Source organism: Homarus americanus, unplaced genomic scaffold (genome assembly GCF_018991925.1).
Source record: "Homarus americanus isolate GMGI-L3 unplaced genomic scaffold, GMGI_Hamer_2.0 scaffold42643, whole genome shotgun sequence".
Lineage (NCBI taxonomy): Eukaryota > Metazoa > Arthropoda > Malacostraca > Decapoda > Nephropidae > Homarus > Homarus americanus.
In genome coordinates this window covers 2,398,776-2,421,949 of record NW_024747582.1, presented here as the reverse complement: position 1 = coordinate 2,421,949, position 23,174 = coordinate 2,398,776, and the positions used below count along the sequence as shown (strand labels likewise).

The window sequence follows — 23,174 nt, the reverse complement described above, 5'->3', positions numbered from 1 at the left end:
TCTCTTGGTAGCTGCCTACTACCTACTACGATTGGTCTATTATTTCATCTCTCTTTTATCTCCTGTATCATCATTTAGGTAGGCTTTGTGTTCGAGTATTTAAGCGACTAAATTAATCCTTCAAATCTGTTATTGGATTAATATTTGTGAATTAATCCTCTAAATTAATCTCGTTAATCTTAAGTTTAAATTTGGCGGGTGTGACGAAGCCCCGCCCCCTGGTGACGTCACGCTGTCGTGTCAACAAGTGAGAAGGTAAACAAACATCAGCTGCTGCCCCTCGCCATGGACACCACCACACACCTCTTACTCCTCTATTCTTTCCTCCTCCTGCTATATTCACCTCTAATATTAACAGCTAACCAGATAAAAGGTCTAGATGATGCTATATTATTCCGAGTGAACTGGCCAGGAGCAGAGAGTGACGGTTTATTGGTGAGTGACTACTTGGGGGAGGGGGGGTGGGGGAGGCTGATTTTATTGGGTATTAGTAACTTCTCAGGGTATTGTAGCTGTTAGGGTTTTTTTTTTGTAATATATCCTCGACTATATTATAAAAAGGCAAGGTAAATGTTGTCATACTTCGTGGTAATCCCTTTATGTGACGAGGATTTACAATTTGCTTAATATTAGTTTTGCTATTTTTCCACCCCTAACACACACTAATGCTCTATGACGATATATTAACTTTGAATTCAGGTTTATTTAATTTTATCCTCGGGAGCACTTTCAAACACTTTCCAGATATAAGATAAACCAACCATAACATACCTCTCCTAGGCTAGTTTATGTTAGTTTAGATTAGTTTGAGTAGGTTAGGTTAGGTTGAGTAGGTTAGGTTAGGTTAGGTTGAATAGGTTTGGTTAGGTTAGGTTGAGTAGGTTAGTTTAGGTGTTACTAAGGATTACTTTTTCATTGGTGAGTACGTCAACTAATAACCTTAAACATGGGAGGATTGAAAGTTACAATTCCTTTTAACTTAACCTGAAGAATATCCACCCCAGCTTATTTCACCTGAAGATTGACCACCCCAATGCTGTTATGGTGTTTAAGGATAGTTTAGGTTAGGTAAGGATAGTTTAGGATAGATTAGGTTAGGTTAGCATTAGGGTGTTTAATTTTTAGGTGAAATAAGCATGGGTGGAGATTCTTGAAGAGATACGAAAAATGACCTTAAGTTCTTGATTAACATGTAATACTGTAGTATATTTAAGAGGTCCTTGTCTAACCTAACCTACCCTAACCTACAGAGGTCCTTGTCTAACCTAACCTAACCTAACTTACAGAGGTCCTTGTCTAACCTAACCTAACCTAACCTACAGAGGTCCTTGTCTAACCTAACTTAACTTAACCGAACTTAAAATTCCTGCACTGTTTTCTAGCCATTATTTTATTTATTATTATTTTATTTTATTTCTCATTTCGCCATTTATTAGGTTATTAGCCATAAGGGCGTTTGTTCCATTTTTAATTTGTTATGACCCGTATTATCCTGTGTTATGGCTGGGAAGGATTACACAGTGATGTTTTGTGTTCATTTCAGGAGTCACCGGACTATGAGAAGCTGGTGATGACGAGCTCCAATAATGAACAGTACCAGTGTCTTGTGCCTATCAATTATGGTGATAAGAATGTGAGTATTGCTATTATTTGTTAATCTAACCTACCCTAACCTAACCTAACCTAACCTAACCTGACCTAAGGGCCAATCACCATATCACATGAAAGCCCACAACTGCACTAACACTGTCTCTGGGTTGTCGGTAAATACGATCGCTCTCACCGTATAAATAATAGTCAAACCGATGCATCTCATATTGGGGTTGTTAATTTTGAGCTCCACTGTCACGTCAAGACCCTAGGCTGAGTTTATTTTTCGGAGGCTAGAGCGTAGTGGATGGTGTAAAGTCAAGACCCTAGGCTGAGTTTCCTTCTTAGGCTAGAGCATGGTGGACGGTGTAAAGTCAAGACCCTAGGCTGAGTTTCCTTCGGAGGTTATACAGTGGATATAATCACGAGGTAATTATCTTACGCGAGTATTTTTCCCACTTCAGGACGACGGAGAAATGTACAGGGGACCCAATGCCTTGACACTCCTGCTGCCGCTGTTGAGGAAGGAGTCATGTGTTTTGAGGGTAAGTCGGGTGTTCCCTTGTATTAAATCACCTTCAATGTACGACTGAGGACTCGTTGATTAGGGAGAATGAGATAGTTTGTGTAGTTAGGGATGGGGAGATAATGGTAGAGGGTAGGAGGACCAGGAGATATGGTAGAAAAAAATTATTTACTCTGTCTCCAAATAAACAGTTGAGTGATTGCTTAATGGAGTCTCTCTCTCTCTCTACATGATAGACTTAAGCTGTTGGAATAATGTTTCTCCTCATACTCACAGCTTGAGTCGTACTGGACATACGAGCTGTGTCACGGCGCCCACATCAAACAGTACAGAGAGGAGCGGGAGGGCAAGACAGCACGGGTACAAGAGTACACCTTAGGCCTGTTCTCCTTAGACTATCTGCCAGATTTGAGTAGGTTGGGTATATTGTTTTTGTTGTTCATTTTGACTTGGTGAATATAACTTTGTTCATTTTTCCCCAGCAATAAATAATTGTTCATTTTTCCCCAGCAGTAAAACATTGTTCATTTTTCCTCAGCAGTGAAACATTGTTCATTTTTCACCTGGTAAATAAAATACCAAAGTCTATTGCTCTATTTATTTAATTTGTATTTTTGTTTTTGACAGTCAGGAAGTTAGAACAACAGTTAAAGGAACACCCCCATGCTATTATTCCCACCACTAAGATAGAAGGAGTCAACATGCCTTATTTCAAGCTGAACTACACGGGGGGGACGGTGTGCGACCTCACCGGAAGGCCTCGCGTCAGCCACATCCTGTTTGTGTGCTACGAGGAGGGACGACACGACATCTACAGCATCAAGGAAACGTACACCTGCGAGTACGAGATAATAGTCCTGTCGCCGATCCTGTGTCAGCATCCGTCGTACAGGTCGGTGGTTCTCTTGGTTCAATTGACGGGTGGATTGAGTTTATGGGAACGACTCTTTAGATATTTTATTTGGCCGACATCAGATGATTTTTTTTCAGCCCAGAGGCAAATTGGTACACAAGGGATTAGTAGTAGGTTGTTTCCACTAACTCCTTCACTACAGGGACGATGCTTTGAATATTTTATTTCGTTAACGTCGGATGATTTTATTCAGCTCGGAGGTAACCCCGTACACAAGGGATTAATGTGTTGATAATTGCATTTGTTTTATCATAAGGTCTAGGGTGAGGTAGAGGAGGTTAGGGTGAGGTAGAGGTTATTGTAGGAGGTGGGTCTTGCACAGTAGGGTGGAATTTGTCACGGCTGGTGGAGTGTGATGATCTTATGTATGGAACGATGTTTTTTTAAGTGGTCATATCAGGTCTTGAGTTGGCACAAGACTGTCGTTCAGATCTTCGTATGTGTCTGTATGTGTGTGTATGTTGTATGTTTGTGTGTGTGTGTGTGCGTGTGTGTGTGTGTTGTAAATCGAGCACTATGCCAATTTTCAACCTGTGATATAACTGCCTTAAGATCCTCCCTGGTAAATCGTATAAAATTGTAATATTATCCAAGTTATTATTTAAAAATTACACCTTTCATTACCCCCAGACCTCACGACCTGCCACAGACGAGCCTTCACTGTGTCCCTATGAACGGCAGCCCGAAGAGACCTCGTAGCCTTCTCCAGATCGAAGCCGAGAGCCTTAAACTGCGGTCCAATGGGGCAGTGGTAAGTGTCGTAGAAAGTGAATGGTAATTACTATGTGGGTTATGGTAAAAATTAACTCTATTTACCTCGTATGTTAAGTTGCCGATATAAGGACGTGTGTATAAGTAATATTTCTAATTGTTTCGGTTTTTTCCCGTTTCTTGTTTACTCTCCCTTGCCATTTCCTTGCTTTCTGTAGGTTCCTGTTTACCTTAATCTGTCAATGGGGAAAAGAAGGGAGAGGAAGAGATAAAATATGAAATATCCCCCAAATCTGTGAGTCTGTTAGTGTGGTGTGTTATGTGGTAGAGTGGTGTGTTAGTGTGGCGTGTTAGTGTGGTGTGTTGTGTGGTAGAGTGGTGTGTTAGTGTGGCGTGTTAGTGTGGTGTGTTGTGTGGTAGTGTGGTGTGTTATGTGGTAGTGTGTGTGAGAGTGATATAGTGTGGCTAGAGTTTGTATGAGTCTTTTTCTTTACCAGTTTGTCACTCTCATCTGTCCTTCCATCTTGATTAAATGGAAGGAAATAGATTGGAATATGATGGAGAACAAGTTGGTGGGAATATGATGGAGAACAAGTTGGTGGGAATATAATAGAGAACAAGTTGGTGGGAATATGATGGAGAACAAGTTGGTGGGAATATAATAGAGAACAAGTTGGTGGGAATATAATAGAGAACAAGTTGGTGGGAATATGATGGAGAACAAGTTGGTGGGAATATAATAGAGAACAAGTTGGTGGGAATATGATGGAGAACAAGTTGGTGGGAATATGATGGAGAACAAGTTGGTGGGAATATAATAGAGAACAAGTTGGTGGGAATATGATGGAGAACAAGTTGGTGGGAATATAATAGAGAACAAGTTGGTGGGAATATAATAGAGAACAAGTTGGTGGGAATATGATGGAGAACAAGTTGGTGGGAATATAATAGAGAACAAGTTGGTGGGAATATTTGTGTAGAATGAGGGAAATGTTCACACAGAAGGACTGAGGGAACAACAAAAACTCAGAGTCAACTGTAGTCTTCCTTTCCAGCTCACCGGAGATACATCAAGTGGCTCCGTCAAACTTGCAGTCGTGGAGGACGAAGAGAGTCCGACCTTAACCTCTTTCACCCCAGAACCTCAGCCTAAGTTGTCGCTCTTTCCCCCTCAACCGGCCATCGACCAGAAACTTGTGGAGGACTTCCTTAGCGGAGCATATTGTTTACACGGTGTAAGTTTAGTGTGGGGTGATTCACTCCCTGGTACAGTATGTTGCTGTGGTGTTTTGTCTATATAATCTTTATTTATTACAATTTTATACACAGCTTTTATATTTTTTCTTTGAGATCATGTCAGTGTATGTACTATAACAGCAACCTTACTTCCTGATGTGTGAAGTCTCCTACAAGTGAGGACAATTTAGCTTCTGTAATATAAACATTCACACAATCTCTACAAAAATTTACATAATATTGTGTATACATTCTTCTGAGACACCCGGTTTGTTATGATCAGGTTGGAAAGAAATTTGGATAAAATATGACACCAGGAGTTAATATTCTGTCGTGTCTCATCACCCACTAGGGATCGGGATGGTGGAAGTACGAGTTCTGTTACGGCCGGAAGGTGGAGCAGTACCATGAGGACCGGGATGGATCCAAGACCATCGTCCTCCTGGGAGAGTTTAATGTGGAGGAACACAGGAAGTGGTTGGCAAAGGTCAGGAGAGACTTGTGAATAATTTCTTTCTTTTGGGTGTGTTTATCCCTTAATTGGTGGGTGGTAACTAGGGATTCCTGATTCCCACTTTACCCCATTCTCCCCTTCCCCCCATTCTCCCCTTCCCCCCATTCTCCCCCATTCCCCCCATATGTGGTAAAATGAAACACAGGTGATTTGAAACTTTCATAGATAATGGCTGCTGTCCCTGCAACCATTTTCAGCTGATGATGGCCAGCACTTAACCCTTAAATTGTGGCCATTATCAGTGGATGTATTATGTTCCCTGTGTTCCAATTTTGTGTGAAGAGCAGAGTAGGTAGTCCTTAGCTGCTAATAAAGGGTTGGACGATGATGATGATGATTATGTAAGATCTCTTTTTCATAATATTTCACCGCCTACGAAGATATGTGCTGTATATTTATTTTCACGGCACGTACTTTAACCTAACCTAACCACACTTAATGTAACCAAACCTTAATGCTATCTGGGGAGGTTGGGATAGGGTAGGTTAGGTTAGGTTAGATTAGTTAAGGTTAGGTTAAGTTAGGTTAGATTAGTTAAGGTTAGGTTAGTTTAGATTAGCTTAGTTTAGGTTACCTTAGCACTAGGGTGTTTATTCCTCAGGTAAAATAAGCTGAGGTGTCTAATCTTCAGGCAAGCTTTTTTTTGTTCATATCTAATACTTAAACTTTAACAGCAGACAGACAGACAGTAATTTAAAATAATCGTATATATTATTATGGCGGCTGAGTACAGTAGAAGTGAAACATCTCTAATTATCTGTGTATTATTTTTCTCGTCGTTCAGAATCCAGATAAGGGGTACAAGCTGGGCAAGAGGCACGTGTCACACCTGTACTCTGGAGGTAGCATGTGCGACCTGACGGGCAATCCTCGGCAAGTTGAGGTCAAACTGAGGTGTAAGGAATCAAACAGGTGTGTGATGTGTGTAAGACTAGAGGGGTAGACGATACACTGTCTTCCTCTCCTGACTTGACTGATGCTGTTTATCGTGTGTTAGGAATGTTTTTCTTTTTTTATCGAGTGTGGCTTAATGCTCTGAGGTTGAGAGGATTAAACCAGTATCCTTGAGGGGTTAAGCCATTATCCTCAAAGGGTTAAACCATTATCCTCAAAGGGCTAAACCATTATCCTCAAAGGGTTAAACCATTATCCTCAAAGGGTTAAACCATTATCCTCAAACAGCTGACATATTCACTCCAAGTTCCAGCTGACATCAACGTATTACAAGCTGACATTTGTTTTTTTTTCAGTCCAAGTTCCGTCACCCTATACCTCCTGGAGCCTCAAACATGTGAGTATACGCTGGGTGTTGAGACGTCCATCGTGTGTCCTCTCCTCCAACACGCTGACGAGCTGGGACTCTTTACCCTGTCGACTGGTGTTGATGAGGCAAGTCCTGAGATTCTTATATGATGTAGACTCATTTATAACTGTCATGTGATCTTTAAAGCGATGTTAATTTTATCATTGTAATAAAAACATTAATTGTATCACTATTAAATAACACCAATTTGATCACTGTTTAAATATGTTATGCCAATTTGATCACTATTTAAATACGTTACATCAATTTGATCACTGTTAAATAACACCAATTTGATCATTATTTAAATACGTTACACCAATTTGATCATTATTTAAATACGTTACACCAATTTGATCATTATTTAAATACGTTACACCAATTTGATCACTATGGTAAAATTTTATGATCAGTGGCACAGTTGTCTCCTTAGGCTAGAAGAAATCAGGTTAAAAAGACTATATTCATATTACTGGTACCATGATTACCTCCCATCACTGGTACTGTGATTTATTGGTACTTGATGCTCTCTCTCTCTCTCTCTCTCTCCTGGCAATTTTGTGGACTTTCCTTGGTCAAATTGTTGCTTTACTGTTTACTATTGTTGTATACCTACATTGTCTACACCACAGCCTACATACAACACATACCTACATTGTCTATATTCATGCTAAACTGTTTACAATACCCTGCATAGTTTATATACATCCTCATCCAATAGTAAACCTGTATGACAATTTTACTGAATAAATATTGTCATTATTATTTCTGCTGTGTGTTGCAGGTAACAGCAGATTCCGAGGTTGTAAGCACAACTACTGACTACCAGCAGCGGGAGACACATAAAGGAGTGATTGATAAAGTAGACGAGGAAGATTACGATGAGGAATATGTTGATGGTGATGTACGCGATGATGAAGATAGTGAAGAACAGAGTTATATTAATGCATAAGATATGGTGTGACTTGTGTAGGATTGAGGTCGTCCAAAATCGAGCGTCGGTGACAAAATAGAAGCTACACCTCCAGGTCTGGGTGACCATTGGGGGCGGATGTAGTCGGGTGTGTCGGAGGTTCACATCTTTGGTGGTTAAACCTTACGTGGGATGAGCTGTTCCAGGTTACAAATACTGGATAGTTGGGACCAGTAAACTGTAGTAGTGAAATGGGTGACCTTCTTGGTATATTTAAGCTTCACTTCCAAAAAAATTTAGCCCATTGTTCTCCATGTGATGCCTTAGGTTAGGTAAGATAAGGTGAAAAGATTAACCTTCCTGGTAACTTTAAGCTTTGGTTCCAGAATTATTTAGCCAATAGGTGCACAAACAATGGTCATTAATAAGTCATTTTAACCAACTACAACTCCTGAAAGACAATTGAAGTTTATTACCACCGGGGTCACTGCTGTTGTAGGTAGTTCTAGTGGTAGTTACTGGTGGTTAAGCTTTATGCCGGTGACTTCAGGCAATTAGTTCACATTGGAAGAAACATTAATGGTTTTGTTCAACACATAATGGACACATCTTGGAGTTTGTAAAGGAATGTAAGCAAGTTATGTGTTGATTCATGATATTTGGGGCGTTATGTAAGGACTTCATAGGATATTTTAGGGCCGGTGAGGAGAATGGATGGATAGAGTGGGGAGGGATGATGTTGATAATGATGAGGCACAAACAGGTGTTGGGTCAATCAAGGACATAATTAATGTAGGAGGAATAAAAATCACTCTTATGAAAATGCTGATGTACATTTGTTTGGGAGTCTTATAGTTAATAGGCTATACTTCTCTCTTTTTCTCCGTTAAATGTGAGAGTTGATTTTACGGTTACAATAATTAACTCTGTTCTATTGGCCGAGGATAATTACCAGGTGGTCGCGGTATGATGGCCAAAGGAGGTTCATTAGTTACAGGATTTGTTTTTCTTGGGGTATTTTTTGGTGATGGCATCAAAACCAAATTGTCATTAGTTTTTTTGCTTCAGGCTGTTTTTTTGTGTTTTCCTTTGCTGGCCGTTTAACTCTTAAACCTTGGCCATCAACAGTGGGAGTTAGCTGTAGGGACGGCAGCCATCAACAGTGGGAGTTAGCTGTAGGGACGGCAGCCATCAACAGTGGGAGTTTTATTATATTTTATACTCATAGGGAGGGAGTAGGGGGAAGTCCTTAGTTGCTGATTATATTGGTTAAAGAACAAACTCCAGCACCAGTTATATTGGTGCTGAGTTGACTAATCACTGATGGAAATTATTATACAAATACTTTACATTTTGTCAGAATCTTGTATATTTAAGTGAATATGAAAGTTATTTTGTTAGTGCTCAAACAGATGCAGTTATTGTCAAAAGTATATCCAAAGTTCAGGTGTCATGAGTTGAACTGATTCTGAAGGAAAATTCTTGTTAGCCTTTTTTATTTTTAATGGAATTGAGTTAGGGAAATACCTAGATGGAATGGAAGCTTAACGTTACCATGAGGGTCTCCTGTACAGTAGACCTATTTTTTCAAGTGCTGAGACTCAAGTACAATGTTAAGTGGTGATTGGTATAAGTCATAAGGTTTCTTACAGTATCCAAGGCCACGAAAACTACAGTCCGATGAAGCGTCGTGTTTAGTAATGTTTCTGGCTGTGGTGTTGAAGGTGTTTGGGGTTACATTGTTATATGATAAAACTTGATTGAGACCACCGATCATACGTTGTCTAGTGTGTGTCCCTGTGGGCGGACGTATTGTAACGCTTGTCCCGGGTGACGTGTGAATGCTGGTGTGCGTACAGTATAAAATTCCAAAGGGGTCACACTTATAAACCTACTTGAGTGTTATCCCTGGCAGTGGAACGTTGTCTCTGATGCCTTTTTGTGGATGTAGTGCAACTTGACGTAGAGGAAAGAACCTACGTTACAGGTAGGGGCTACAGGATTAAAGAAGTTTATCTTCATTTTCACGTGTTGTTATAAAGCATTTCTGTGGACACTTTGCAAATTATCATTGAGTAAATATATGAGGAGCTCCGGGAGAGAAGTAGACAAGTGAGCGAAATGCAGTTAAAGTTTGAGGATGTTTAATGGTATAATAAACACAACTTACGCTGGTTTGTCTACTGTCTTGATCTTGCCCGGAGTATCTCGCATGCATTAGGCTTGAAGAATATAATAATAACAATGAATAGACTAAAGGTTTTACTAATAGGTATACTTTACACACTACCTAACAGGTTTTTGTGGCTATCATGTAAATGCTCGTATTACAGCAAGAGCCACACATCGACAAGTGAGGACAATGTTGCTATTATAATACTGTAGTGTAGTGGACAAGCATCTATGTGATTGTTATAAAAATGTGTTAGGCAGTATGTACAGTATATTTTGTTCTTTTAATTTTTTGGGGGAGACACCCTGAAAAATGATGAATCATATTTTCTCTGGATAAGAACATTAAGTAAATTCTTCCATTGTGAAAGCCACAGAGGATCATTATATTTATTACCAAGTGAATAAGAATCTTAATTATTTATTTTTAGACCAATTAAATATTGTTTAACCCAAGTTTGTTCAACACAAACTGATCTATACAGATACACATTGTCTGCCTCTGTTGATGTATGTAAATGAAGTACTGTACTGTATTCCCTCATTGGGGCTCACACCGTCTAGCCCACGTGGGACTGTAGATGTTGTTGGGCTGAACTGTAGTATAAGATTCCACATATTGGTGATGAATTATGAGTACAGTATGTGGTGGTGGAGCGGTTACCCTGTAAATGGTGCTCTGTCAGTCTTAAGGTTTGAGCCCTGATCTAGAGATACAATAATTGAGTCACGAGGCAATGATGACAGTAATTTAAATGAGACGAAGACCTGTCCCTAAGGAAAAAGACCTTGACAGAGTGATAGATCATTGACTGAAGGCGGTACAACAAGTGAGAAAAGAAAATTAAATATGGCAATTGTAAAGCATACCTTTGAATAGAGAGATAAGAAAATGCTCCTTCAACTGCACAAATCTCAAGTGCCTATCAGTCTGGATTACTGTATACAGGCATGGAAACCTTACCTCCAGAAAGACTTAACATCCCTGGTAAAGGTTCAACACAGAGCGACTAAGATGATTCCTGAACTATATTACTGATCATCCAAGTAGACTGAAGGCCTTAGGACTAACAACCCTTCAGACAAGACACAATGGGGCAGATCTCACTGAAACATTCATAATCCTGGAAGTGATGAAAACATGAACCCGGGACATGTCATTGAGATGTCCTGCACCACCAACACGACATAACTACAAGCTGGCCAAGTTAACACATAGAACAAATATAAGGAAATACTTCTTCACACAGTCTGCCAACACAAGCTGTGGAATCAAAAACAGTATTGGACTACAAAATACATTAGACGAGACTATCAAGAACAATGGAAGGATCCTACACAGGCCACTGACCATATTTCCTTGGCATAGCGGCCTCTAGTGGGTGGCCCTTGGGTAAATAAGTTAAAGGTAAATAATTTTAATCTTTATGGGTCACCTGAGGACTATCTCTCCTGCCTCGTCTCCAGACACTTTCAGGATGGTTAAATCTGAGGCTGGTTAAGCTAGGGGTGGTGACTCTTCAGGTGAGCTCTATGTGCCTCAGAGGAAAAGTAACATTTGTTCTCAGTAAAGCTGTTTAATACTACCTACTGACTCGACCTTAAGATACTTAGAGGGATTTTAATTCTATGTTAACATCAAGTTTGTAAAGAAAACTTACATTAAAAGATGGAAATTTATATCACAAGAGAGATAGCTAAGTAGATTATCAGTAAAATTATCATACAAGCTTGCAGTTGGTTCAGTTTGTATATAGACAATGCAGGTTTACAGTTCAGCATGTATATGTATAGACAATGCAGATACATTATATTACAGTTCAGTTTGTATATAAACTGCAGGAATACATTTCAGCATGTAAGACAATGCAGGAATACAATTGAGCATAGATCTAGATAATGCAGGCATACAGTTCAGCATGTATATAAGACTGCAGGTTTACAGTTCAGCATATATAGTACAGTACCTGTATAGACAAGGCATGTATACAGTTCAGCATGTATAATATATAGACAGTGCAGGTATACAAACAATGGTAAACAGGCAGGCAATAAGGCCATCAGATGCTTATTTCCAGTACGGTTACTTAATCTGTATTTCAGAGTGAGGTTCATTTTTATACTTTTAATTGGCTTTTGTCAACCTTAGCAACCATCATAAGTCATAGAAGGTGATTGGCTGCTGGTTGCTATGGGAGAGTGGCAGTGTTGGTAATCCTTAGCTGCCATTTAAGAGTTGCTAAAACTAACAGGGTTTAGTTAATGGGTCAGTTGTTGAATTAGTAGAGGTTTTCATCTTTTTATGTGGGTTTCCTTTATAAGCTATCCAAGGATTTACCTGCTGGTCTATGGCAATAAACAGCAGTGGGCAGCATCCTTATTAACACTGCTGTAGTTAAATTCTTGGTTGTGCTTCCATGGGTGTTGAGGGTCAGCTGGTGTGCTACCTACTGTGTACACTCTTGTTTACATATACTGTACAGCATGTCTCAGAAAAAATTTACACTACCATATGGATTTTTGTGTCGATTACAGGAATACTCACATTACGACGGCATTATTGTCGTCACCTCGGGAGTAAAAAAAGCGAGGACAATTTTGTTTTTGAAATATAGTACTGTATACTGTACAAACATTCACACAATCACCAGAAAATTCCATATGACAGTGTGTGTGTTTTTCTGAGACACCCTGTAGTTATTTATGAATTGTGTATAAGCTAACATTTTTTTTTACAGCCTTGGTATTGGTGTATGAGTTATGATACCTGTGATTATTGACATTTCCAGGTGTGATGAGCATTTATGAGAATTGCACCGTTGAAATCACCTGTCTGTCTGTTCTCTGAGTCCTTTGCATGAGCATTTTTAACTCTCAACGTGTGTGTGTGTTTACTTGTCTGTGTGTCTGTCTGTCATGCAATCAGCTCAAAAACTAAAGGCGTGGTTGTGGTCAAACTTTGTGGACACTTATCAATAGGTTGGGAGGATGTGTTTTGACCAAGGTAATGTAGATGTGTTGCAGGTATGTTACAGGTGTGTTGCAGGTGTGTTGGGTAGAGAGAGATCAGCCACATCATGGGAGAGGAAAGAGGAAGCACACATTAAGAAGAGAACAGAGGGAGAGAATAAAAAGGGGAAGAGAGAGAACAAAGAAGTGTAGTGATAGAGCAACTTGTCTGTTCCTCTATTGTGGCCACCCAGTCAGAGAAGAGTTGTCTGAAGGAGTGACGCATCATTTGGTGAACCCGACTGTTAGAATTTCCGTGAGCAGGTGACTTTTATGGTTAATATTTTTATGTTTGTATGTATGTGTAAACTTGGTTGAGTCTGTATTGTGGTGTAACGAAGTAAAACCTTTTAATTATTTACATACTTTGGTGTTTGTTTGTTGTTCTGTTAGGTTAAAAATCTTTGTATTTTGTAGAGCCATTCAGCCTTGCAAAAACAGGACATTTTTATATTTTTGTCCCGTCATATTTTTATTAATTTTTGGAGAGATTGTAGTAATTAATGAACCCATAAACAGCGGCCATCATCAGTGGAAGTCATCTGTATGGACGGTGGCCATTATCAGTGAGTGATTCATGTCCCTTGTGTTCAAATTTTGTGCATAATAGGGCAGAGTAGGGAATCCTTAGCCTCAGATTAAGTGGTACAGTAATATAATACAAAAGAACTTCCTGTACATGTACCCAGATGTAACAAAGACTACACTGAAGTTACTCATAAAGTGTGTCAGTGTGGATTGGTTTGACGACAGGCCAGTATAAAATTTCTCTCTGACGGTCGACCAGGACTGGTATTCATCAAGCCAAATGATGCAGCTAAGAAATGTAGTAAATGCAGCTTAAGGTGGTCATGATGCTGATGGTATCACTCCAGGTGTTTGGTCTCTGTCACATGATTTTTTATTTATTTATTTTTTTTTTTTTGTCATGCAACTTAGGATTCACTGGAGTTCAATGGGACCTTCACATGGATGTTCATTGAATTTCATTAATTTCTGAGTCGCACAAAGAAAATGCTCATGTGAAAGAGGCCTTCGTGTTCACCTTGTTGGAGGGAAAACACTTTGACCGAGTGAGTTAGGATACTGAGTGAAAATCTTGAGGTGGGGTGTTTCTCATTACACAACGCTCGTGGAACTCACTGTCAGGTTGTGGCTCCCGTTATTTCGGATATAATTCTCACTCGCTGGTTGAGAAATGGGGTATTGTACTGTACTATGAACTGCATAATATGGCTTCCATACTTCCTGATAACCACTTTGCTCATTGGTCGAGAAATAGGGCACAGCACCAGACGTCAACTTGTATAACTTGCACAAATCTGCCCTGGTATTTCCCACACCTCAGATGGAATTTGAGATTATACTTGTACTGTATTTATCACTTTCTTATGTAAACTTCTGTGACTCCCACCAGTTGTCCTTGTCTGCTAAAGTCTAAGTTCAAAATTTTTTTCCCTGTGACTAATTCTCACCACTTGACTAACAACTGATATTAAGCGGTTTTATCAAAGCTTAAAAAGTTTACACAATGGTTTTATTATACAGGTAAAGACTGAATTTACAATTTGGTTGTTTCCCTTAGACCCCTATTGTAATAAATTATCAAGGTACTGTATTGTAAGAAGAGGGATGACTGTATTAACCCCTTATGTACAGGATCTATTGGTTGGGTAATGGGGTAAAGATCTTAGAACACTCTACTGTACCCTGTTGTAAAATGAGAATATAGTCCAGTGTGTATGAATGTTTGGGTCACATGATGATTATCCCCCTCCTACTTTTATTTCACCTGATGATTAAACACTGTAATACTATTGGAAGGTTAAATTAGGTTATATTAGCATTGGGGCGTTTAATAATCAGGTGAAATAATCAGGAGTGTCTAATTTTAACGTGTAATGATTTTTTTCTATTTATTTACATATTTGTGTTGTGGTAAGAGAGTGAGTGTGTTAGGGAATACATTCATAATTAGCCATAAGAAAAAGAGATGGAACCAAAGCCTTATATTACTCTTAATTATTTGGTGTTCCTCGTATAATTCTTCACTATTTTAAGTCATGGTTTAGTACAACGTATTTTACCGCATTAGGATTAGTTTTATCATTAAGTGACTGATGGCTATATTAATATTTTTCTCTTGAGGCTGTGCTGTCGATTGTAGGGTTAGCAAAGTCTTGTCACTAAAAAAATACACTTAATTTTTTGTCGGTTATCATGAAGATTAGGCACCTCGGCTATTCTACCTGATAATGAAACACCCTAATATAATGCTAACCTAACCTAGATTTACCGTATCTAACCTAATCTAACACCCCCCCCCTCCCCCCTCAGGTTGGATTATGGGTGTTGAATCATCAGTTGAGATATACTGGGGGTGCTAATCTTCAGGTGATCAGTTTTATGTATTCAAAAGATGGTCATTCCCAGTCTTGTAAATCATGCCCTTGTGTGTGTGTGTGTGTCTCTCACCTGCTGGAGGAAGACCTCACCCACCCTCACCTTCGGTAGAATGTCCCTCTTTCCCCTCAGGCTTTAAAACTAATTACTGGGTCAATTTCCCACATGTTCATTTGGGGTTTGTGTCTCCAATGGCTCAAATTATTATGAAGGTGATTTTGACATATCTTCCCTTTTTCCTGTTCAATGAAAGTTAGAACTGAGAATATTTGTTCCTGTACAATGAGTTAATACTAAGAAATATTGAAAGGTCAGTCATGGGCTGTAAGTACAGCTCCTCCCCGACTTACGACGGGGTTAGGGACCCAAATCCAGGTCGTAAGTCGAAAATGCGAAAATAATACATAGAAAATCTAAAATGGGTGTCTCATTTTCTTCTCAGCCCCACAAAACTCTCACCTTTAAGTTTGCCAGCCATTTTAAAGTGAATTACAAACGAAAATTTTGTCCGTGTACTGAAGTTGGGACTCAAAAGTACGTAATTTGACAAAATTTTGGTACGACTGAGGCAGGTCACAAGTGCGGGTGGTCGTAAGTTGGGGAGGAGCTTTATTAACTACGAGAATAACATACATTTTTATTGACTGTATACAGGTGTGATGTTTGAGTATGGTCATGAATACTGGATGTGTGCCTCTGATTTACGGCCGTGAATATGTCCGATAAACCTCGTAAGTGCGGGGTAATTTAGGGGAGCTGCTGTATTGACGTTTCTTTCTTGATTTTTTGGATCGTGCTCGATTTTTATTTACAAATTTACCAGGGTTCTTTATTCCTCTCTTTTTTGGGTGTGTGTGTGTGTGTGTGTGTACAGTAGTAAAGGTGAAGGGAATTATATTTTTGGGGGATTAAATTTTTGTACTGTGAGTTTTATTTACATATTTGGTGGTTATATTTTTTTCACGTTGAAGGTGAATTAAATTACCTTTACAGGGAGGGGAAATTGTGGATTTTTTTCATAATTGAATATTTTATTTTACATTACAGGAATTTTGAACATGGAGTCAAAAGCCGTAAATGTAGGAATGACATAAATTGTACTTTGTTGTAACTAATGTACAGAGAGTGTGATAAGTCTTGTACCTGGTGTGGATTACTTTATAATTCCTGTTTAATTATATATGAAGTTCAGTTATAATGTTGACTGTCAAACTTCATTGTGTGGATATCATTAATGAATGCAGAGGAACATCACCATGACAACATCCACCTGAAGTTTATTAGTCTTGGGAATAAACAGTTTCTCCTGGCAATAAACAGTTTCACTTATGGTTCAGAATAAATCTCTCTCTTTAGGTACAGACTTGCCACACACTCTAACTCTATATAATGGTAAGTGTGTATGATGGCATTTGACGTGTAAGAAACATTGTAGATGAACCGTGTAAATAGTTTTTAGTTTTTTGGGGGTAGACTTACAAAACCAAAATGGAGTATGTGTGTTAGTGAAAGACCTTTTGTTTTATATTTATAATTAAGACGGTGTGTCAGGGCTTTGTGATAATAAAGACGTCGATATAGACTGTATATTTCTGCTATGAATAATAAACTGTGATCCATTTCAGATTTGTTACGTTGGCATTTTTACTGTCCCAGATGTAGATACCTGTGGAGACCTTTCAGTAATACATAACCCGAGTCATCGCTGGAATGCCTGAACCCCCCCCCCAGACTATCACTACAGTACTAGGGTTAACGTTCTCTTCACCTACGGTACATTTTGGCGGATCTCGTATTTACGTGCAGGTATTAAAAAGAAGAGATACTCGAGTTATACGTTTCAGTAGTAGGTTGTAGTGAATTTAATGGCCTCTTAACCTCACACAGTATCTACTACAATGTAAACCAGACAGACTTTCCACACACACACGGATTAAAATGATAAACAAAAAGCAGAATTAGGGATTTTTTATTGTTTTGTAAATAGTGTCAATGATAAAAGTATATTATTTAAAAGAGAACATAAAAATTGCAGTAGTTGGTATATAAAAGGAAATAAACTTACCCACATTAAATTAATCTACAATTGTGACAGACAGATTCATCACCACAACAGATTATAATTAATGTTACATATATGAAATTCACCATAATCTTTTAAGAGAAAATTTAATTAGGATTAACCTGTGACATTCAAGACTTGAGCTCTCATCATAGGAGGAAACTTGAGAGATATGCATATTTGTACCATGCATAACCGCACAGATGTATGAATCAACGACAATGTAATAATCCGGCTGTCATTTATCCATACATCGGTGCCGTCATTCATCACATACATGCTCTTCCCCCCCGAGAGAGTCAAATGCATCTTAAACACATCACACTGGTACATCACGGTACACTAATATCATCCCCGTCGTTCATCTCGGCCAATACACAACCAATCGGTAACTGTAAAAACAACGTGTGAGATACTAAATATAAATACCAAAGCGGTGTTTCCAAGAATACCTCTAATTTCGCCCGACACAAATGTGATCTCGTGTGGTCGTCCCTGGGGAGTATACCTGCCGGAAGATTCTTACCGTGTTGGCATACGAGACAGAAGAGCTATCATGCTTATACGTACAGGGTCGGCGAGAAGTACCCGCGTATGATGTGTATTATGCAAGTAAATCACTGTAGGTGCGCGTGATCTAGGTCATGTAATATGTATGATGAGAATGGTAGGATTTTACATGTCATAAATGAGCCAGTTATTCCTCACCCACTCTGTACGCACTGTCTACATACACCTCAACGACAGGCCACACCCTCGAGCGAACCACCTCCCCAAACCTAACCCACAGTAAGCATGGGGGTCAAACTGATACGGTCAGCTGGAGTTCCACGGCGTTTATCAACTCTGGACAAAGACTATCTCATTTCCTCTTCATATTGGTTGACTAATCTACTCTTAGGATAAAAATAATTAACTCTTCCATGGATGATGTGTGTGTGTGAGAGAGAGAGAGCTTGCTATTTGGTTCTTATCAGGGGTGTCCACGCTGGTGTAATATTCGCTCCGGGAATTCTCTTCACCAACGGATCCGACGAATTTCAAAACGAACACCGTGTTTCCTGTTGTCTCTAAGGTTGTCAAAATCCTTCGTCCTTTGTGTCATATTGTCTTCACACAAAATCGTACTGATATTCTTTTGGAGCGAGTGAAAAATTTGTCTCTAGGTATAAATATGAAAACCATTATGTGTGTGTGTAAAGGCGTAAGGTATTTCTATGGGCATAAAACTCAGTCGTACCAATCTGAAAAATCCTGACAGTCCATTAACTGTTGATACAGTATACCAAACAGCCAGTTCTCAGGCTTAGGTACACAGAGTCGTTTGTCAGGCACTGTACTATACCACCTTCACTCTCCCATCTGTAAAGTTAGGTATGAATTTACATCTGAGTGAACTAGAGGTACTTTTACAACCATCAGGACAGGAAAAAAAGCACAGTACTGTATTCACTTAGCTGCCACACCCCATACTAACTTCAACGTGTACAAAGATTTAGGAGTACCAAAGACACGTACAGTATATCTTCCAGCACAGCGGATGTTTGTTTTTTTTACACATTTATATTCAGAGATTCAAAATTGGCACAACACTTATTTTTCAGGCTCATGACACACTATAAATGTCTTGACACACACAAAGGTTCCACAGAGAATATTACATCAACTATGATATCCTGACACTGTGATGGAACCCTATTAAAGGTTAGAGGACCACGTAACTTATGCTCAATGGCAAAAGTGTATGAAAAAATTATTGGAATCTTTGCGACATACTTGTTTTATAATACACTTACGGTAGAGATTGACTTGTGTAGAACTCACACTTTGTACCAACTTATTTAAACCAGTCAATGGCTCAGTCATTGATTAGTCGTGAGTACGGCAGCTCATCGACCACCATTCACTGCCTTGCGAATAAACACAAATCAACGGCACGGTCATTGATTATTATTCAAGAGTCTGTTCACCACTTCATCTACCACCACTCATTGCTTCTTGAAACTCTTCAGTATGGGGTAGATGTTGTCGAACGCTTCGTAGATTTGACTTCTGACTTTCGCGCCTGTAACAGTAGATTTGGTTAGTGTGTGACAGGTGAGAAAGGGATGACACACACACACACACACACACACCTTGAAACACACACGACAGACAGACACACACACACACACACACGACAGACAGACACACACACACGACAGACAGACACACCACACAACACAAAACAATATTACACCAACTTCAAGCACTAGACTTGAGACCTTAGAGTAAGCGATCAGTTCTTACACACGAGAGATAGAGAGAAGAGCAGCGTGACACTTACCCGTTAATACGACTTTGCCAGAAACAAATATGAGGAGGACAATACGTGGCTTCACCATACGATAGATGAGACCAGGAAACAACTCGGGCTCGTAACTGTTGACCAGAAAGAGACGTAAATTATTTTGTGCGAGTTTCCTACCTCATGTTGCTGAGTGTTTATTATACATTAGTTTCTTTTTTAGTTAATGTATTAATTATTGGATCACATGAAGATTTAGCAACTTTACTTAATTCACCTTAAACACTAACTTAACCTGACCTAACACTAACTTAACTTAACCTGACCTAATACTAACTTAATCTGACCTAACACTAACTTAACTTAACCTAACACTAACTTAACTTAACCTAACACTAACTTAACTTAATCTGACCTAACACTAACTTAACTTAACCTGATCTAATACTAACTTAACCAAAACTAACACTATCTTAACCTGACCTGACCTAACCCAGCTCCACCAGATAGCATTAGGTGAAATAAGGTAAGTGGGCTGGGCTTAACACTCAAGCCTCCCAACATGTAAAATTAACGCCACATCTCCGCCCGACTCATTTCACCTGCTGAATTGACTGTGGGTAAGGACGAGGCCTTCTAATCTGATGGGGAACTTCACGTCACAGCTCCCGACCATGTTCTGAATCTTGAACTCGAGGAATTTCGCCTGTAACGTCAAAAGTTATACATCATGAGGAAAATTCATTGGTATGTCACTTAATACAGTACAGGGTGTCTCAAAAGTTGTGGTAAAGTTAACAAATTCACAAGTTATATTTACTATGATTCAATGAAGTTTGCCAGACATTATATAAACACAACAACTCAATATAGAACTTCCTACATAGTGTAAATTCAATGAAGTTTGTCTAACATTACACACAAAAACAAAATCCAACCTCACACACGAAGTTACACTCACAGGGAAGCCCAACTTCTGTACAATCCGCGCGTATTTTCTTGCCGCTAATCTGGAGTCGTCTTCACTCTTCGCTCCGGTACAAACCATTTTCCCCGAGGAGAAGATGAGCGCTGTAGTTCGGGGTTCACGGATTCTCATGATGACGGCGGCAAATCGCTTGGGGTTATATTCTGCGTTACGTGCGTGGAGCGCTATTTTTTTCAGGTCTAGTTTGCAATTTAGGTTCACTGTTGAGACGATATTCCTGCAACAGAAAAGTGGGAGCTAGGTTAGGTTAAGTTTGGTTAGATTCGGTTAAGTTAAGTTTGGTTAGATTAGGTTGGGTTAAGTTTTGTTAGATTAGCTCAGGTCAGATCGGTATTAGAGCATTGAATTACCAGGTGAAATAAACTTAGGTAGATAAGTTAGGTTGGGTTAAATATCCTGCCGGCAGAGGGAGGAGGGGTTAAACCATCAGATGACCCGATAAACTAATCAACGAGGAAGCTTAAGATGCCACACGTACTGCAGTTGAGGTACGATGCCCGGGTCATTGGAGTGGGGAGTCATGGGGGTCATGGGTCCTCCTGCTGGGGTGGAAGGTCCCGTGGCCGAGCCGAACATGGCAGCACCGACCTGGGAGCCTCCACCCACCGCCGGCGACAACATGCTCTGAAAAGTACATGAGATGGATAAATTAAGATGGAAAGTGTCAAAGGTTAGGTTAGGTTAAAACATCATCTGAAAAGGGTTAAATCAATGTCCTCGTAGGGTTAAAACATCATCCTCAAAGGGTTAAAACATCATTCTCAAAGGGTTTAAAACATCATTCTCAAAGGGTTTAAAACATCATTCTCAAAGGGTTTAAAACATCATTCTCAAAGGGTTAAGTAGTTTGATAAATTCTAGACAGTTCGTAGATGAAGCGTAAACGCATCTTACTAACCGGTGTGTGAGGCTGCATTAGACTGTGTGGCGTGAACCCGCTGCTGTACGTCTGCTGCTGGGTGGTTATCTGCTGTTGTCCCTGCTGCTGTGCCTGCTGTTGCTGTGCTGACTGCTGTTGCTGCTGCTGTTGGGCTGACGGCAGGATCATCTCTTCCTCCCCTGTGTGAGCCAGCGGCGTCCCTATGCTGGGGATGCTGAACCCTGGGGATGGTAGCATGTGGTCCATGGTGGCGGTGAGGCGACCTGCTGGAACAATGGTAGTATGGTAGGTATACACAATGGTAGTATGGTAGGTATACACAATGGTAGTATGGTAGGTATACACAATGGTAGTATGGTAGGTATACACAATGGTAGTATGGTAGGTATACACAATGGTAGTATGGTAGGTATACACAATGGTAGTATGGTAGGTATACACAATGGTAGTAAGGTATACACAATGGTAGTATGGTAGGTATACACAATGGTAGTAAGGTAGGTAGTACACAATGGTAGTACACAATGGTAGTACACAATGGTAGTATGGTAGGTATACACAATGGTAGTAAGGTAGGTATACACAATGGTAGTATGGTAGGTATACACAATGGTAGTAAGGTAGGTATACACAATGGTAGTATGGTAGGTATACACAATGGTAGTATGGTAGGTATACACAATGGTAGTATGGTAGGTATACACAATGGTAGTATGGTAGGTATACACAATGGTAGTATGGTAGGTATACACAATGGTAGTACAGGTATGTGTATTTTGATGTGAAGAACAACTATTACCTGAACATTAACTACCCTATTTTATTTCACCTGTTAACTAAATACCTCTCCCTCTCTCTCTCTCTTTCTCTCTGTCATATTTGTTTTAATCTTGACGTAATAAATAATCTTCTTTACTAGAGTCTAAGTAAATTAAACAATATTAAATACAATAACACCTTCTGACAGTACAAGACAAGCCAAGTATTGCACTATTTTTTGTTTTTATATTTATTTACTGATATTTAAACTACTTTCTTAATTTGAACAAGGTAACTATGTCATTAGGTGCTATAGTCATTGTTAATTTAAAGGAATAATATATCATAATAACATAACTATTTACTAACATTTCAAACACCTCGTTAGCCTCAAGCAGAACAGAACAACCTATTTAGGGCGTCGTATATAGTTATCAAAGGAATTTAGGATATATTTTAATAGTTAACGATATGATTGAGTCTGTAAATGATGGTAAGGTTGTTAACATTTTGAAATAAGTTATAAATATTTGTGAAAAGTGGAAAATAGTGTAACAACATGAACCTCACCTGACCCAGCAGAGGTAAACAAACAACTGATAACTTTATAGCTAGTTTAAAAATATATTAATTATCATCTATTCGTTTCTACTGATTTATATGAAAAAAAATATATTTATTTTTTTATTAAATTTTCTGATGATTATTATTTGTTTAAAATATTTCCTGTGATCAAAATTGAAGGTATCTGGTATATACTGTATAAACGTTTTCTAAAAAGTATTAATAAAAGTCAATTAATATATAATATTATAATATATACTATAGTAATACTAAAAATATAATAATTGAATTAATTTTACTATATGGGTTAATTAATGTTTTTATTCTCATCAGGTGAAATAAAC

The 23,174-nt window shown here is 39.0% G+C and overlaps 2 protein-coding genes across 2 annotated transcripts; one reads left to right on the top strand and one right to left on the bottom strand.

The window, feature by feature from the left end:
• Nucleotides 1-242: 242 nt before the first annotated feature.
• Nucleotides 243-16,923, top strand: LOC121879766 (endoplasmic reticulum lectin 1-like). Its single transcript, XM_042386537.1, has 11 exons — nt 243-435; nt 1,544-1,633; nt 2,055-2,135; nt 2,393-2,528; nt 2,744-3,008; nt 3,660-3,780; nt 4,796-4,975; nt 5,329-5,463; nt 6,275-6,402; nt 6,741-6,879; nt 7,578-16,923. The coding sequence occupies exons 1-11, from the start codon at nt 286-288 to the stop codon at nt 7,743-7,745; spliced, it is 1,593 nt and encodes a 530-aa protein (XP_042242471.1). The 5' UTR covers nt 243-285; the 3' UTR covers nt 7,746-16,923.
• A 320-nt stretch (nt 16,924-17,243) lies between these two features.
• On the bottom strand, nt 17,244-22,855 carry LOC121879768 (TATA-box-binding protein-like). The gene is made up of 7 exons (XM_042386538.1): nt 22,837-22,855; nt 21,526-21,770; nt 21,106-21,251; nt 20,601-20,844; nt 20,242-20,345; nt 19,679-19,773; nt 17,244-19,417 (listed from the first exon to the last, which is right to left on the bottom strand). The coding sequence occupies exons 2-7, from the start codon at nt 21,751-21,753 to the stop codon at nt 19,341-19,343; spliced, it is 894 nt and encodes a 297-aa protein (XP_042242472.1). The 5' UTR covers nt 21,754-21,770; nt 22,837-22,855; the 3' UTR covers nt 17,244-19,340.
• Nucleotides 22,856-23,174: the final 319 nt, after the last annotated feature.

Bases quoted from the DNA above. Each gene is read 5' to 3' on its own strand.
- LOC121879766 (XM_042386537.1), top strand. From the start codon at position 286: ATGGACACCACCACACACCTCTTACTCCTCTATTCTTTCCTCCTCCTG. The intron at 436-1,543 runs GTGAGTGACTAC...TGTTCATTTCAG, and splicing joins CAGAGAGTGACGGTTTATTG to GAGTCACCGGACTATGAGAA. The intron at 4,976-5,328 runs GTAAGTTTAGTG...ATCACCCACTAG, and splicing joins GAGCATATTGTTTACACGGT to GGATCGGGATGGTGGAAGTA.
- LOC121879768 (XM_042386538.1), bottom strand. From the start codon at position 21,753: ATGGACCACATGCTACCATCCCCAGGGTTCAGCATCCCCAGCATAGGG. The intron at 20,346-20,600 runs GTGAGTGTAACT...TTGACGTTACAG, and splicing joins TACAGAAGTTGGGCTTCCCT to GCGAAATTCCTCGAGTTCAA. The intron at 19,418-19,678 runs GTAAGTGTCACG...CTACTGTTACAG, and splicing joins TGGCAAAGTCGTATTAACGG to GCGCGAAAGTCAGAAGTCAA.